This window comes from Molothrus ater, chromosome 15 (genome assembly GCF_012460135.2).
Source record: "Molothrus ater isolate BHLD 08-10-18 breed brown headed cowbird chromosome 15, BPBGC_Mater_1.1, whole genome shotgun sequence".
Lineage (NCBI taxonomy): Eukaryota > Metazoa > Chordata > Aves > Passeriformes > Icteridae > Molothrus > Molothrus ater.
Genome location: NC_050492.2, coordinates 17,194,347 through 17,206,934, shown reverse-complemented (window position 1 = coordinate 17,206,934; position 12,588 = coordinate 17,194,347). Strand labels below are relative to the sequence as shown.

Sequence of the window (12,588 nt, the reverse complement as noted above, 5' to 3'; positions counted from 1 at the left end):
GCACAAGAACAGAAGCACAATTAGAAGAGAAGTTTCCATTTGAGATTCTTAAGAAGCCATAACTTTTTTTTTTTTTTTTTGGTAACAGTTGAATGTGGTCCTGATTTTGGGAGCTTCTAAATCCCCCAGAATCAAGTTGCACTTTTAGCATCCATCATGTTTCATGAACATGATTTTGACATGTTGCTGGCAGCTATTATTGTATGTCCTTATATTATTATTGTGCCTTTATTTATTTCATATTTATTTATTTATTTGCTATTTATTTATTTAGTATTTATTTAGTATTTATTTATTTATTTATTTATTTATTTATTTATTTATTTATTGACTTTGCAAGGCCACTGGATGGCAGTTGCTGTTTAAACCACTGCATGTGTTAACTTATTTGGAAAGTCACTTCCTGAAAGAACTGTTTGAATCTTCCATTATTTAAATTGTTTAATTATTTGCATATTTAATATTTATTTGTATTTATTTCCGTGGGACGAGCACAGAAAGCCTTGGCTGCCTGAGCAGCTGGGTGTGGGGTGGCCAGGCCGTCCTCACCCTCCAGGACATTGGGGTAGGGAAGGAATTGCAGGAATTGCAGAGCCCTGGGGATGATTCCTGCTGCCCTTGCCAGCTCTCTGTGCCTGATGCCCAGCTGGAGAGGCCTCCAAGAGGGATCCATGGAGCTGGGGAGCACTGGGAGCACTGGGAGCACCGGTGTGAGGGCAGCTCTGGGCCTCCTCTCACCCCTCAGGAGCACTGGGAGCCAGGAGCTGCATTCCTCACCCCCAAAGAGCCTCCCCTGCTCCCACTGCTGGGGCCTCTCCTGATCCAGCTGTGCCCAGGGCAGCTCCTGCTGTGGAATTCGATCCAGCTGTGCCCAGGGCAGCTCCTGCTGTGGAATTCGATCCAGCTGTGCCCAGGGCAGCTCCTGCTGTGGAATTCCACAGCAGCAGCACAGGGCACGGAGTCAGGAACCCCCAGGACAGCTGGAACTGCACCCCAGGGTATGGAATCCCCCAGACTGTGTGTGAATGTCAATGATGCCATGAAATCAGACTTTTAGAGCAGAGATTTTTGTAGCCCACGTGTCCAGTGTGCCCCACCCTGCGTTGGTGCCTTCCCAGAACCTCAGGGAAACTCCTCCTGGCACAGCCAGGGCCCAGCTCTGGGAGGGAGCAGCAGCATGGGTTGAAACTTTTGTAATTTTTCATGGAATCCTGGAATTGTTTGGGCTGGGAGGACCTTGAAGATCATCTGTTCCAGCCCTACATGGGAAGGGACACCTCCCACTGCAGCTCTGAGGGTGCTCAGAGCTCCAGCCTGGCCCTGGGCACTGCCAGGGGTGGATCCCTTCCCAAAACACTGAGCCCTGACTTCCAGGAGGACAAAATACTCTGAAATATCTTTGAGGATTCAGGCCTTAACCTCTGGTACAGAATCACTGACATTAAAGTCTTCCATTGCAACCACGCTTCCTTCCTTTTTCCCAGTCTTAGCCATGGGTGGTAATTTAAGATATTTAAACACTGAAATGTGTGAAGTATCTGATATTTCAGGAAACTGCTGATAATTTATTTACAAGTCCTATTGGTATTTATTAATATTAAGTTTACATGTCTTATTTTGGCTAGAAAGGCAACTTATGTGCTTGTTTACAAAGGAGCTAACAATAAATACACCTGAAACCAAGAAAACTTGGTTTATTTGTGGTCTTTTAAGAATGGTTTGTGTCACTGCTCACTTTTGCACCAGAGGATCAGGCACTATTTCTGTCTCAGTGTCTGCAGGGCAAATGAATTACTACTAATTAACAATACCAAATTCCCAGCCTGTAAAAGTGCAGAGGATGGCCCAGCCAAGGGAGCAGGGTGTGCCAGCAGGATCTGCTGAGCCCTGCCTGCAGGAGGGGACAACTCTGGGCTTCTCAGTGCTCTGCAGCTCTGAACTGAACCCTCCTGCCCCAGATCTGAGGGCTCTGAGGTCTCAGGACCCTCCTGACCCTCGGGGTTTAATCCTTGGCACCCTTGAACCCAACCCCTGAAACCTCTCCTGAGCCCAGCCCAGTCTCCATCCTTGGAATATTCAGCTAAATTTTGTATCCTGACAAAGCCTAAATCGATCTTTGCCTTTCAGAATGTGCCTTTCTGTGCCAGAAAATGAGAGAGGCTTCAGGGGGAAGGCACGGGCTGAGTTGATTCAGGAAAATAACAAAGCTCAGCCTGGAGCTGCCCCTCTCTCTGCAGGTGACTGGCAGGAGGCTGCTCCCGAAGGCGTAAGGTTGGCTTTGATCCCCAATTATCCATTGCCTGGGCCTTCCATGGATCCAAGTGCCTGTGAATGTCTCCTCTGGAACTGTCAGGCTCCCATCTCTGACTAGATTGGATAAAAAGCATAAAATATTCACTGTGGTGGCTCCACACGCAGGAGATCACATTCTAACATACTCCATCCATCCAAGAACATAATAATTGATGTGTCAGTCAGCCCCTGGGCTTCTCTTCTTTCTTTCCTCTCCTTTTGCACTGTAAATAATCTGGAAACCTCTGGAAACGTCAAGTGCACAGATTTAGGCTGCACAATGTACAAAATTCCCCACCCTCACCCAAAAAAAAAAACCCTTTAGATTGCAAAATTCAAGCTTCTGACATAAAATTTCAGATCTAATTTATTCCTGAGAGAGGACTGTCACTGACTGTATAAAACCCAGATTTTTCTGCTTTTTTTCCTTCTCCTTTTCCCAGGCCCCACCGTTCCCTGGGAAGGGGCAGCTCCTCCAGCTTTCCATCCATCCCCATCACTCAACCCCTGGCTTTGGGCTGGACACCACACCTGCCGGAATCTGCTCTGAGCAGAGCCTGACTAATTCCCCCCAGGCCTTTCTGTGGGTGCTGCTCGGCTCAAGGAATGCAGGCAGATAAAGACTCGGTGTCCTTAATGAGGCACTAATTGGTCGCGGTAGGGATTTGCTGTTCTCCAGGAGCTTCAGCCCCTGCGCTGAGCAAGCAGGCACTTGCTGAGAGCAAAAGGGGGAAAGAGCTGATGTTTAATGAGGGGTTCTGGGGGAGAACACAGATTTCAGCTCCAAATGCTTCATATCCACCCCTTCTCCATGCTGATCTTCTTCCCACCCCTCTTCTTCATAAGTTGTAACTTCTCTGTTAGAAACATTTTATTTTTAATAAAGGGAAAACCAATGCATGTCCTCCAACCCTGCTGTGAGCCATGAAAACACCTTGAGACCTTTCTTGAAATGTCAGTTTGATTGACTTTGACAGAAGGGCAAAATCCAAACACCTGGAAATTGCATCTCGAGGCGATTTCAGATCAGTCCTTTTCAAAGCCCATTCCGTGCAAGTGTTAAGCCATTAATGCTTTGTTTTTGTGAAGAATCAGCTCAGAACATCAATGGGCTTGATGCCTTGTGAAGGCTGAGCTAGAGCAGAGGCTGGACAGAGTTCCAGAATAAAGCAGGGATTTATTCAAAGCATCTCCTCCATGGATGCACCTTGGGCAGCACCAGAGCCCAGCCAGGGCTGCACCCAAGATGAACCAAAATGGCCCCAAAATGCACGGCCGGGCACGGGGTCTCTGCCTTGGATCAGTTCTGCTCCATTTGCACCTTGCAGTTCATTGTCCCATTCCAGCTTTAGCCCCTGCAGTCCCACCCTGCTTGTTTTTCTCTCTCCAGCCCACGGGGTTTGTGCTCCTGGGGCTGAGATTTGGGTCATTTGTCCTTGGTGCCCAGCTGGAGCAGGAATTGTTTTGTCTCCCTGCTCTGTGCACAGAGCTCAGCATGCCCTGATGTGAAGCCCAGACCCACACACTAAAGCAGAGCAGAATCTGAAAATAGAAAAGCCAAACCTGAGGCATCAACAGGACACAGGAATCACCGGATCCCTGAGCTGCCTGCAGGATACCGGAACCACTCCTGGCACTGTGTCCCAAAGAGATCAGGAGGGACAAGGAAAACAAAGATCAGCTCCTGCCTTTGCACAGCCTGCTGGGTTTGCTTTTAGCTTCTGAGACAACACACGAGACCTTCAGCAGGGCTCTGGCCTGGCCTGACACCCCCAGTGCTGAAGGAAGGCTCTGATCTCCCACAGGGGTGGAAAACAGGGAACTCAACTGCTGCCTTCAGAGGCTGCCTGGAGCAGAGGCTGGGCAGAGTTACAGCAATAAATTGGTTTTTATTAAAAGCCCTTCACAGGACACACCTTGGGCAGTGCCAGAGCCCGGCCGTGGCTCCACCTCAGATGGATCCTGGCCACGAGTTCTCACACTTTGATAAGTTTGGGTCCATTTCCACGCTGGGTTCACTGTCCAATTCCAACTCCAGGTGATGCAGTCCCACCCTCCCAGGTTGCTCCCCTCCATTCCCTGTTGTTTGCACTTTTGGGCTGAAGCTGCAGCGGTGTCCTTGGTCCTGGGGCTGGAAAAGGATTGTTCTGTGGGACTGAGCTGTGAGGAGAACCTGCTGACACCTGATATGGAGTGCAGAGTCACACATTAATGCAGTGCAGAGGCTGGGAAATAGGAAAGCTCAAACTGAAGGCATCATCTCCTTGCCCAGGCAAACACCCAAAGGCTGTGGCACAGCCTGAACAAAGGCAGCCCTTGGTTCTCAAACCCTGCGTTGAGCAAGACTTCAAAATCTGATGCTTTAATTGCACCTGGGCGGACAACCCTGAGCCACCCACCCTGGCTGGGGCTGGGGATGAGAACACCTGGGATACCAGGCAGGGGAGGGCCCCCATGACTGCAGCAGCCCTGGCTGGACCCTCCCTCCCGTGACCAAGTGGTTTTTTCTCCTTTTCCACGTGCTGCTCGTCACCTCTGTGGATGCCCTGCATGGGAGGCTCTCCACGGATGGGTGGGAGCAGGTTCCTCCTCTGGAATGCAGTCAGGGAACATCCTGCCATGCACTTAACTCATGACCTGCTGTGGCAGCATTTCTGGCATCCCAGTGGTGCTTCAACCAGGGCTCCAAAGCTAAAAGCGATCTCAAATTTGGAATAAATAATAATTGGGAAAATTTTCTTACCCTCAGAAAAATGCACACTAATATTTTAGCGCATGTAACACCCAAATTGCTTTTTCTGCTTCAACAGATCAACTTGGAGGGATAAGAATTTGGGAAAAAACCAGGATATAATGGCAAAGGTAGAAAATTACAGGAGTTCCACAATTAACTTACAGGTATTCACGGGTTTGCTGATGAGGGCAAAATTGCACTCACAGTTCTTCAATATAAACAATTTATTTGCCATATTTATCCTAAATTTCAGAATGAGTTCAGCAATTAGCCCTTACTCACCCAGCTTTGGGAAGCAGCTGTTCCTATACACATCCCAACATTTGTTTTCCAATGAACTTTTTTCCCATCGTGGTACTTCATCGCCCACATTTGCTCTGTCAGACATTAATTTATGAGGACAAAGACACCACAAGGTCCCTGAAAATGCCAGCAACACTTGACATTCTCCAGTGGGAATGCTAGACCCAGTTCCATGGGATGGCCCACGAGGTCACCTGGCTGCCCACACCCTCTGTGGCCCCTTTAGGACAGACCCATTTTCACAATCTCTGTGATCTCTGTGGGTAACCTGTCTCCATGGTTGACTCCTCTCATGGTTGTGAAATTTGTTTTGCTCCCATCTAATTGGAATTTCTCTCCCTGCAATTTGCTCTGTTCCCTCTTCCTTTCACTCTGGGGCTCCAGGAGGACTCTGGCTCCCATTCCCTCTGTTTCCTCCATCTCCCAATGGAGCCAAACCCTTCTCCCGAGTTTTCCTCTGTGTTTCACCCCCTCAGCTTTCACTTGGTGCTTCCCCACGGGCTCTGCTCCAGCATTTCAGGGCCCTTCCATGCCAGGGAGCCCAGAACTGTCCCAGAGCAGCAGCTCCAGCCTCGCCAGGGACACCTGGGGCAGTTATGGACTGAAATTCAAGTGCAGAGCTGGAAAATCTCCTTACATGAACTGGGCAGGATTTGTATTCCCTGAGAGGGATGGGATGGGATGGGATGGGATGGGATGGGACGGGACGGGGTGGGGTGGGATGGGATGGGATGGGATGGGATGGGATGGGGTGGGATGGGATGGGGTGGGATGGGATGGGATGGGATGGCATCCATGGCATGGGAGTCACTGGGAGCACTGGGCTGGGCCCTTTCCTCGTTTCAGGGTCAGGATCTGCCCGCTGCAGTTTCAGTGTCAGGACACCCCTGAGGGCTGTGTGTGCTCCAAACCCTCCAGAGCAGGAGGAACTTCTGGCACACTTTGGGTTCTGCTCCTGTTTCCTAATTGCTCATAATTGTCCATCAACTACAGACATGTCCTGAATCCTCCCCACGAGTTCCTGCATGCTCCTTGCCAGGATTTTCTCCAGAAAAGCTCCCCAGAACACAAAATCACTGACAGCCCCAAGCAGGGGGATCCAGACCAAGCCCAGTGCAAACCCCACCCTGCCTTTTGTCCTCTCAGCCCTGCAGGAACACAGGTCCAAATTAGGGAAAAAGAAAAAAAAAATTTAGAACAAAACCACTGAAGGGCATTCAAAAAATAAAATTCCAGGCTTCCAGCTCCAACTGGATCTTTGCCCATCCTGGAATTTGGATTTGATGGCATTTATGTTTTTTTGTCCTGTTAAGTGATGAGAAATTCAACATTTATTGATTAGCTCTATTCCTTAAAGACAAAATTATTCATATCCCTCTTGGATTGAGTTAGAGGGGCCCAAGGCTTACCCAACCTATTGAAATCTTTTCTGCAGAAGCTTTCAGGCCCTTTTTTACTGGAATGAGCACCTCTGGCCCCAATCCTGCACAGAGAAAGCCCTGGGCTACCCTGCAGTGAGGGAATCACTGAAATACTGGGAATTGAGGTGGTGTGCAGGGATTTTTCCTGTTGAGATTTTTGCACATTTAGGTGGTAAATTACTATGAAAAAGCAACTCTGGAAGGAGGGCTGGAAACCAAGCTGTCACCTCCAAGCTCCACATCACTCTGGGCTTCTGAAAATGGAGCCTCAGACCTGAGTGTCCCATGGGGACTCTGTCATAAAAGACAGAAATTGCTGCCTTTTGGTTAAGCCACCAACAAATGTGGGGTTTGTTTAAGGAATCCCTCCTGTTGTGCTGGAAACGGGGAAATGGGAGCAGAGGAATCTCCCCTGTGTCCCAGGCTGGGCAGGAGCTCAGGGGCTGGGAACTCCTCTCCTGTCCTGGCCAGGCAGTGCCCTGGGCTGCCTCTGCTGCTCCTCTCCCAAAACATCACTTCTGACCCCAAAATGGGCACATTTGAAAGGAAGAGGAGCCCTGGGGATGCTCTGGGCTGGGTGTGAAGGGTTTCTCTCCCAAAACATCACTTCTGACCCCAAAATGGGCACATTTGAAAGGAAGAGGAGCCCTGGGGATGCTCTGGGCTGGGTGTGAAGGGTTTCTCTCCCAAAACATCACTTCTGACCCCAAACTGGGCACATTTGAAAGGAAAAGGAGCCCTGGGGATGCTCTGGGCTGGGTGTGAAGGGTTTCCAGCAGAACACACATTTCCCAGAGCAGCTGAAGGGCTCAGTGCATGGCCACAAGCAGCTCAGCTCAAACCACGGCTCAGAAACAGCTCAAAACCACCACGAAAAAATAAGAATTAAGCCCTCCTGGGATGACTGTTTTGGCAAACACCCAAGCCAGGATTATTCTTGCCTGGGAACTGTGCTCAGCTGTGAGTCCCCGTGGCAATAGCAGAGCAGGCAGCCCTGAGTCAGCCTGGCTGCTGGGGCTGGGACAGGAATTGAACGAGGCTGGGCTTAGGCAGGAGCACCGGGACAATCTCCGGACCTGCCCTGGGCGCCTCCTTCCCCCATTTCATCACCAGCCCCGGCTATAAAGGGGCCATGGCCGCAGTGCCAGCCCTGTCACACCGCGGGCAGCTGGGCTGGCTGGGGACAGCCATGAAGGTCACCCTGGTGCTCCTGGCAGCGGCAGCTCTGTGCCTGGCATGTGAGTAACTCCCTGCGCTCCCCGGGGCTCTCCTTCAGTGCTCCTGCACTGGGTGGGAGGGAGAAAATGGGATTTTCTAGTTAAAATCCTGTTATTTAGCACCATAAGAGTTCTTCATAACCCAGCTGGGGCTGGGGTGGATGGAAGCTGCTCCTTGCTGGGTGTAGCTCAGAGCTGTGTTCTGTGTCTCAAAAGAGCTGCAATGCCTCAGAACCACCTGGTTTTGTCCGTTTATTTCTAAATTTCCATCTGAGAAGGGAGCTGGGAGCTGGTGAGGTCCTGCCCTGCCAAACTGACCAAGCAGGGGACAGCTGATGATGCTCAGGTCACATAAACCAGCTGGGAATTATGGGTTTTAATCTTATTTTTCCAGGCTGCAGGGAGATTTGAGGGATATGTTGCTCTAAAAAAGAGGGATCTGGGAGGAATTTCTTCAGCCTTTACTTGGCAATTTTATTTTTACTAAAAATTTGCAGTAAAAATGCATTTTTAGAGAAAAAGAAGTGCATTTAAAAAACCAGAAAGACTTCACACCTCTGCAGGTAGTATAGAAGTTTTAAAGCATAATGAACATTAAAGATGCAAAATAATGAAAATGTTAAATGCAAAATTATGACACAAAATAATCTTTTAAGTAGCTCTGAAGAGGTTGCTTTGAAATTTGTCTCAACCCCAAAATTTTTATTAAAAACAGCAGTTTAAATGAAATGTGATGGAAATAATTCATTCAGTGTTTCATTAACTGGTGGGAAATAAAGAAATATTCCTCCCATTAGAATTCCAGGAAATCTCTTCCTTGAACTTTCTGGTTTATCTTGTCTGCTTGAAAACTTCATGAATCAGCACTTTCTGAGCCACACCTTTATTGCATTCACTCCGTTTGCAGAGTGGCTCCTGAAAGGTTACCAGAGAAAAAATCAGATGTGAATGGTTGGGTGGAAGTGGAATAAATCAAATCCAATTCCAGAATAATGAAATCTCAGTCATTCTCTGGTGACAGAGATGGAAACCTGATCTGGAGCTTTATTTCTGCTCATTTTCTTTATGCTGAACAACTGTATTTGATGCGAGGGTGTAAACAGGTTTATGAAAGGAAGTTTTTGTGCAAAGTTTAACCTTTGAAGATCAAAAAAGCCAAATTTATTCCGAAAGACAATTGCTAGAGCTCTGCTCCAGAACACATTTGGAAAGTTTAACCTTTAAATATCAAAAAAAAATCCAAATTTAATCCAAAAGAGAAGTACTAGAGCTCTGCTCCAGAGCACATTCCTGCTCCTTCTGCACAGAAATCTCTCCCTGGAACTGCCACCCCTGGAAGCCCCAGGATGTGATTATGGGACAGCAGAGGGGCAAACACATTCCTAAGGAAAGTAAGAAATGTGTCAGCAGCGTGGAGCCACGCCAAGGAGCTGATTGCTTTGTGGGAGGTGTAATTAGCATTGTTTGGAAGGAGCTCCTTGAAGCCCCACCTGAGGACAGGGCTCTGCTCCAGAGGAATGAGGTAAAAATAGGAGCCAGCCACCTTAAAATCCACATTGAAACAAGGGAAACGCTTCCTAATGTGGGATTATGAGCCAGATTGTATTATCACTGTTATTTACAGTCAATGTTGTATTTAATTCTCATTATTGACAGGAAACACAGGTATAGAAGGGATTTGTGGTTTGCTCACAGCCACATGCAGCTCTTGGTAAACTCAGGATTAAACCCCAGTCATGTTCAACCACCAGTTAATCCTGGACATTAAATATAAAATAACATGATGAACAGTAAGTACAATATTGACTGCTGGGCTGTCAGTGGTTTTGTGGTGAACAATGGCTCCATTCCCCCCCTCCAGCAAAGGCTGTTCCAGCAGGTGTCAGAGTTTCTAAGGTAAATAAGGCACCAAACCCCACTTGTTCAATAGGTTCTGACACCTGGGCCTCACTAAACACTGCACAGCTCTGTCAGTATTGACATTTAAGGAGGTAAAAGATTCAGTGCTGCTGAGTGAAGTCATCCTGGTTTGCACCTGAGTGTTCATTAACTGTGGGTTTCCATTTTCTCTTTTGTGGTTCAGTTTCCACTGCAGATGCTGCCACACAGAATGAGGTGAGTGATTTCCTTTTTCCTGGATAAAAATATAGAATATGAGATAGAAAATTATGGTATAATAACATGAGGTCAGAAAATAAGCATGTTCAACTTTAATTAAATGCTGCCAATTTGCTGAGGTTTCAGTGACAGTTCCTGAGTTTGGGATATGGGGTTGCCATAGAGTTGTCCTGACAACTTCCAGATGTTTTCACCTGTTTGGCATTCTGGGCAAGAAATTGGGCAAGGACAAGTTTTAACACAGAGAAATCTAAAATTAAAAAAAAAAAAATTAAAAATATATATTTATTTGATTATGACCTTATAAGGCTTTTCTGATGACTTTTAGCTCCAAAATCAGGTACCTGGAGATTTTCAGTCTCTCTGAGTACTCTGGGGTCAATGTCTGGAAGAAGGGAGGGGGTGGAGTCCATCCCTGAAGGGTCCAAGGAAGGGCTGGATGTGAATTGATCCCACCTGGATTTCCTGATTGTTGTGATGAGATAATAAAATACCCCCACCCTCTGCTCCTCTGGGGCTGTGCTGTTCCTGCCCATCCCTGTCACAGGCAGCCCCACTCTCACCTCTGAGCAGAAATGTTTCATTTTTGGGGCTTAGCCTCGGCCAATAGAGGTGGTGCCACCTCCCTGGCTGTGCTGCCCCAAAGCATGCCCCAAAATTGGATATATTCATGATTTCTGCGCATGGAGGATGTGTCACAGTAAAGCAGACAGGGCTCAGTTTCTTCATGCAGAAAAAGCCAATTTTTATTCCGCTATCTCATATTTATAGGAATTCTAAGGACACTGTGTTAAACCCAACTGGATAACAATACACTGTCAGTTTATTGGTCAGTAAATGGAATTTTGTGCATCCACCAAACCTCTTTATTCTTGGATTGTTTACACATCTTCCTCACTGATTCCCATTGCACCAATTTCTTGGTTTTGCAGGCACAAACTTATTTTTCTCACAAGAATAAATTGTTGTGTTAACTGACTTTTCATTCTTATGGTTTTTCTCACGGGAACAGGCAGATGAGCCGCACCCAGCCCCAGCAGCAGGCCTAAGCCATGATGTTATAAAGCCATTTTTTGTGAGTTTTTTCCCTGTAAGGCTCAGGGGTGTGAGACTCAGGGCTGCCCTCTTTGCAGGTGGACTGCAGTGAGTACAAGAGGCTGGAGAGGGGGAGGCCCATTTACTGTGAGAGGCTCTACCAACCCTTCTGCGGCTCCGACGGCAAAACCTACAACAACAAATGCTCCTTCTGCAAGGCTGTGCTGTGAGTACTGAGCTGCCATGGGCTTGAGCAGCTGGGATTTCCACCCCATAAAACTGCTGGGTTTCTTTAGGGTTGGTTCTTCTCTGCTCCTGTGCTTTGCCTTTACACCATGATTGCTCCTCCCACTGATAATGTCCAACTGATCTAAAGAAGAAATAATGGTGATGTTTGGGTGAGGACTTCCTATTCTGGTAGGAAGTGGAAAATAGGCATCTAAAAAATGACCCAGATATTCAGGACTGAACTTCCTATTCCAGCAGGAATGGTGAAGTTGGACACTAAAAAATTACTTGGATATTTGTGTGAGCACTGTCCTATTCTGGCAGGAAGCATAAAATAGTAAACCAAAAATAGTTTTACGAGTAACTTGCAACAGGCACTGTAAAGCTGAACACTAAAAAGTTATTTCTCTTTGTGTGAGGAACTTGCTGCAGGTGCTGTAAGATTCAGTCACTAAAAGACACCCTGATATTCGTGTGAGCAGCTTCCTATTCCAGCAGAACCTGTGAGTTTGGACAGTAAAGAGTCCAATGAGCAGCAGAGACCTGACAAAGCGCCTGCAGGTCACACGAAAATTCAGAAGTGGTGCTGGCAACGTCTTGGGTTTATGGATGAAATGTGTAATTTTGCAAGGAAAGGTGCTTGCAGAGGAGTGCCCGGGTGTCTGCTGTGGGTGTCTCTGGTGTCTCCTCTGCCCGCAGAGGGTTGCAGAGGCCCGCGGTGCAGCTTTGTGTGTGCAATGCCGTGTTTTGCCTTGCAGGAGGAGCAGAGGGGCCCTGCACATGAAGCAGGCAGGAGCGTGCTGAGGGAGCTGCGCTGGGGCAGCTCCGCTCTGCCTTTCCTGCCTTTGCTCATCCTGCCCTGCCAAGCCCAGCCCGGGGGAAGAGCCAGCCCTGCTCTCCTGCTCCAGAGCTGGGGCTGACCCTCCCGTCCTCGCGCACCGCTGCTCCTGTGCCTTCACGCCAGCCCTTCCTTGGATCTTTGTCTCCATGGCTGAAGTTCAAATCCCCTGACAATGCCCCAAGTCTGTCCCCCTCATTTATCAAATGTTTTCTTTCCCTTACCCAGAAACTTCAGCAGATATTATTTTCCTAAAGGTTTTCAGCTTTCCAGGCACTACTCTGACTCTCCCAGATTTGTAGCTGAATTTTAAGTGCTTATTTTTCATCCCTCTCTGTACAATTCTGGTTCTTGTATGGTGTTCAGCTACTCAGTGTACTTGTTTATTAAAATAAACCTTCA

The 12,588-nt window shown here is 47.8% G+C and overlaps 1 protein-coding gene across 1 annotated transcript; it reads left to right on the top strand.

Annotated features, from left to right (window-relative positions):
- The first annotated feature begins 7,779 nt into the window (after positions 1-7,779).
- On the top strand, positions 7,780-12,588 carry SPINK9 (serine peptidase inhibitor Kazal type 9). Its single transcript, XM_036391852.2, has 4 exons — positions 7,780-7,988; positions 10,051-10,082; positions 11,219-11,346; positions 12,107-12,588. Exons 1-4 carry the CDS (start codon positions 7,883-7,885, stop codon positions 12,150-12,152), a joined length of 312 nt encoding a protein of 103 aa, XP_036247745.1. The 5' UTR covers positions 7,780-7,882; the 3' UTR covers positions 12,153-12,588.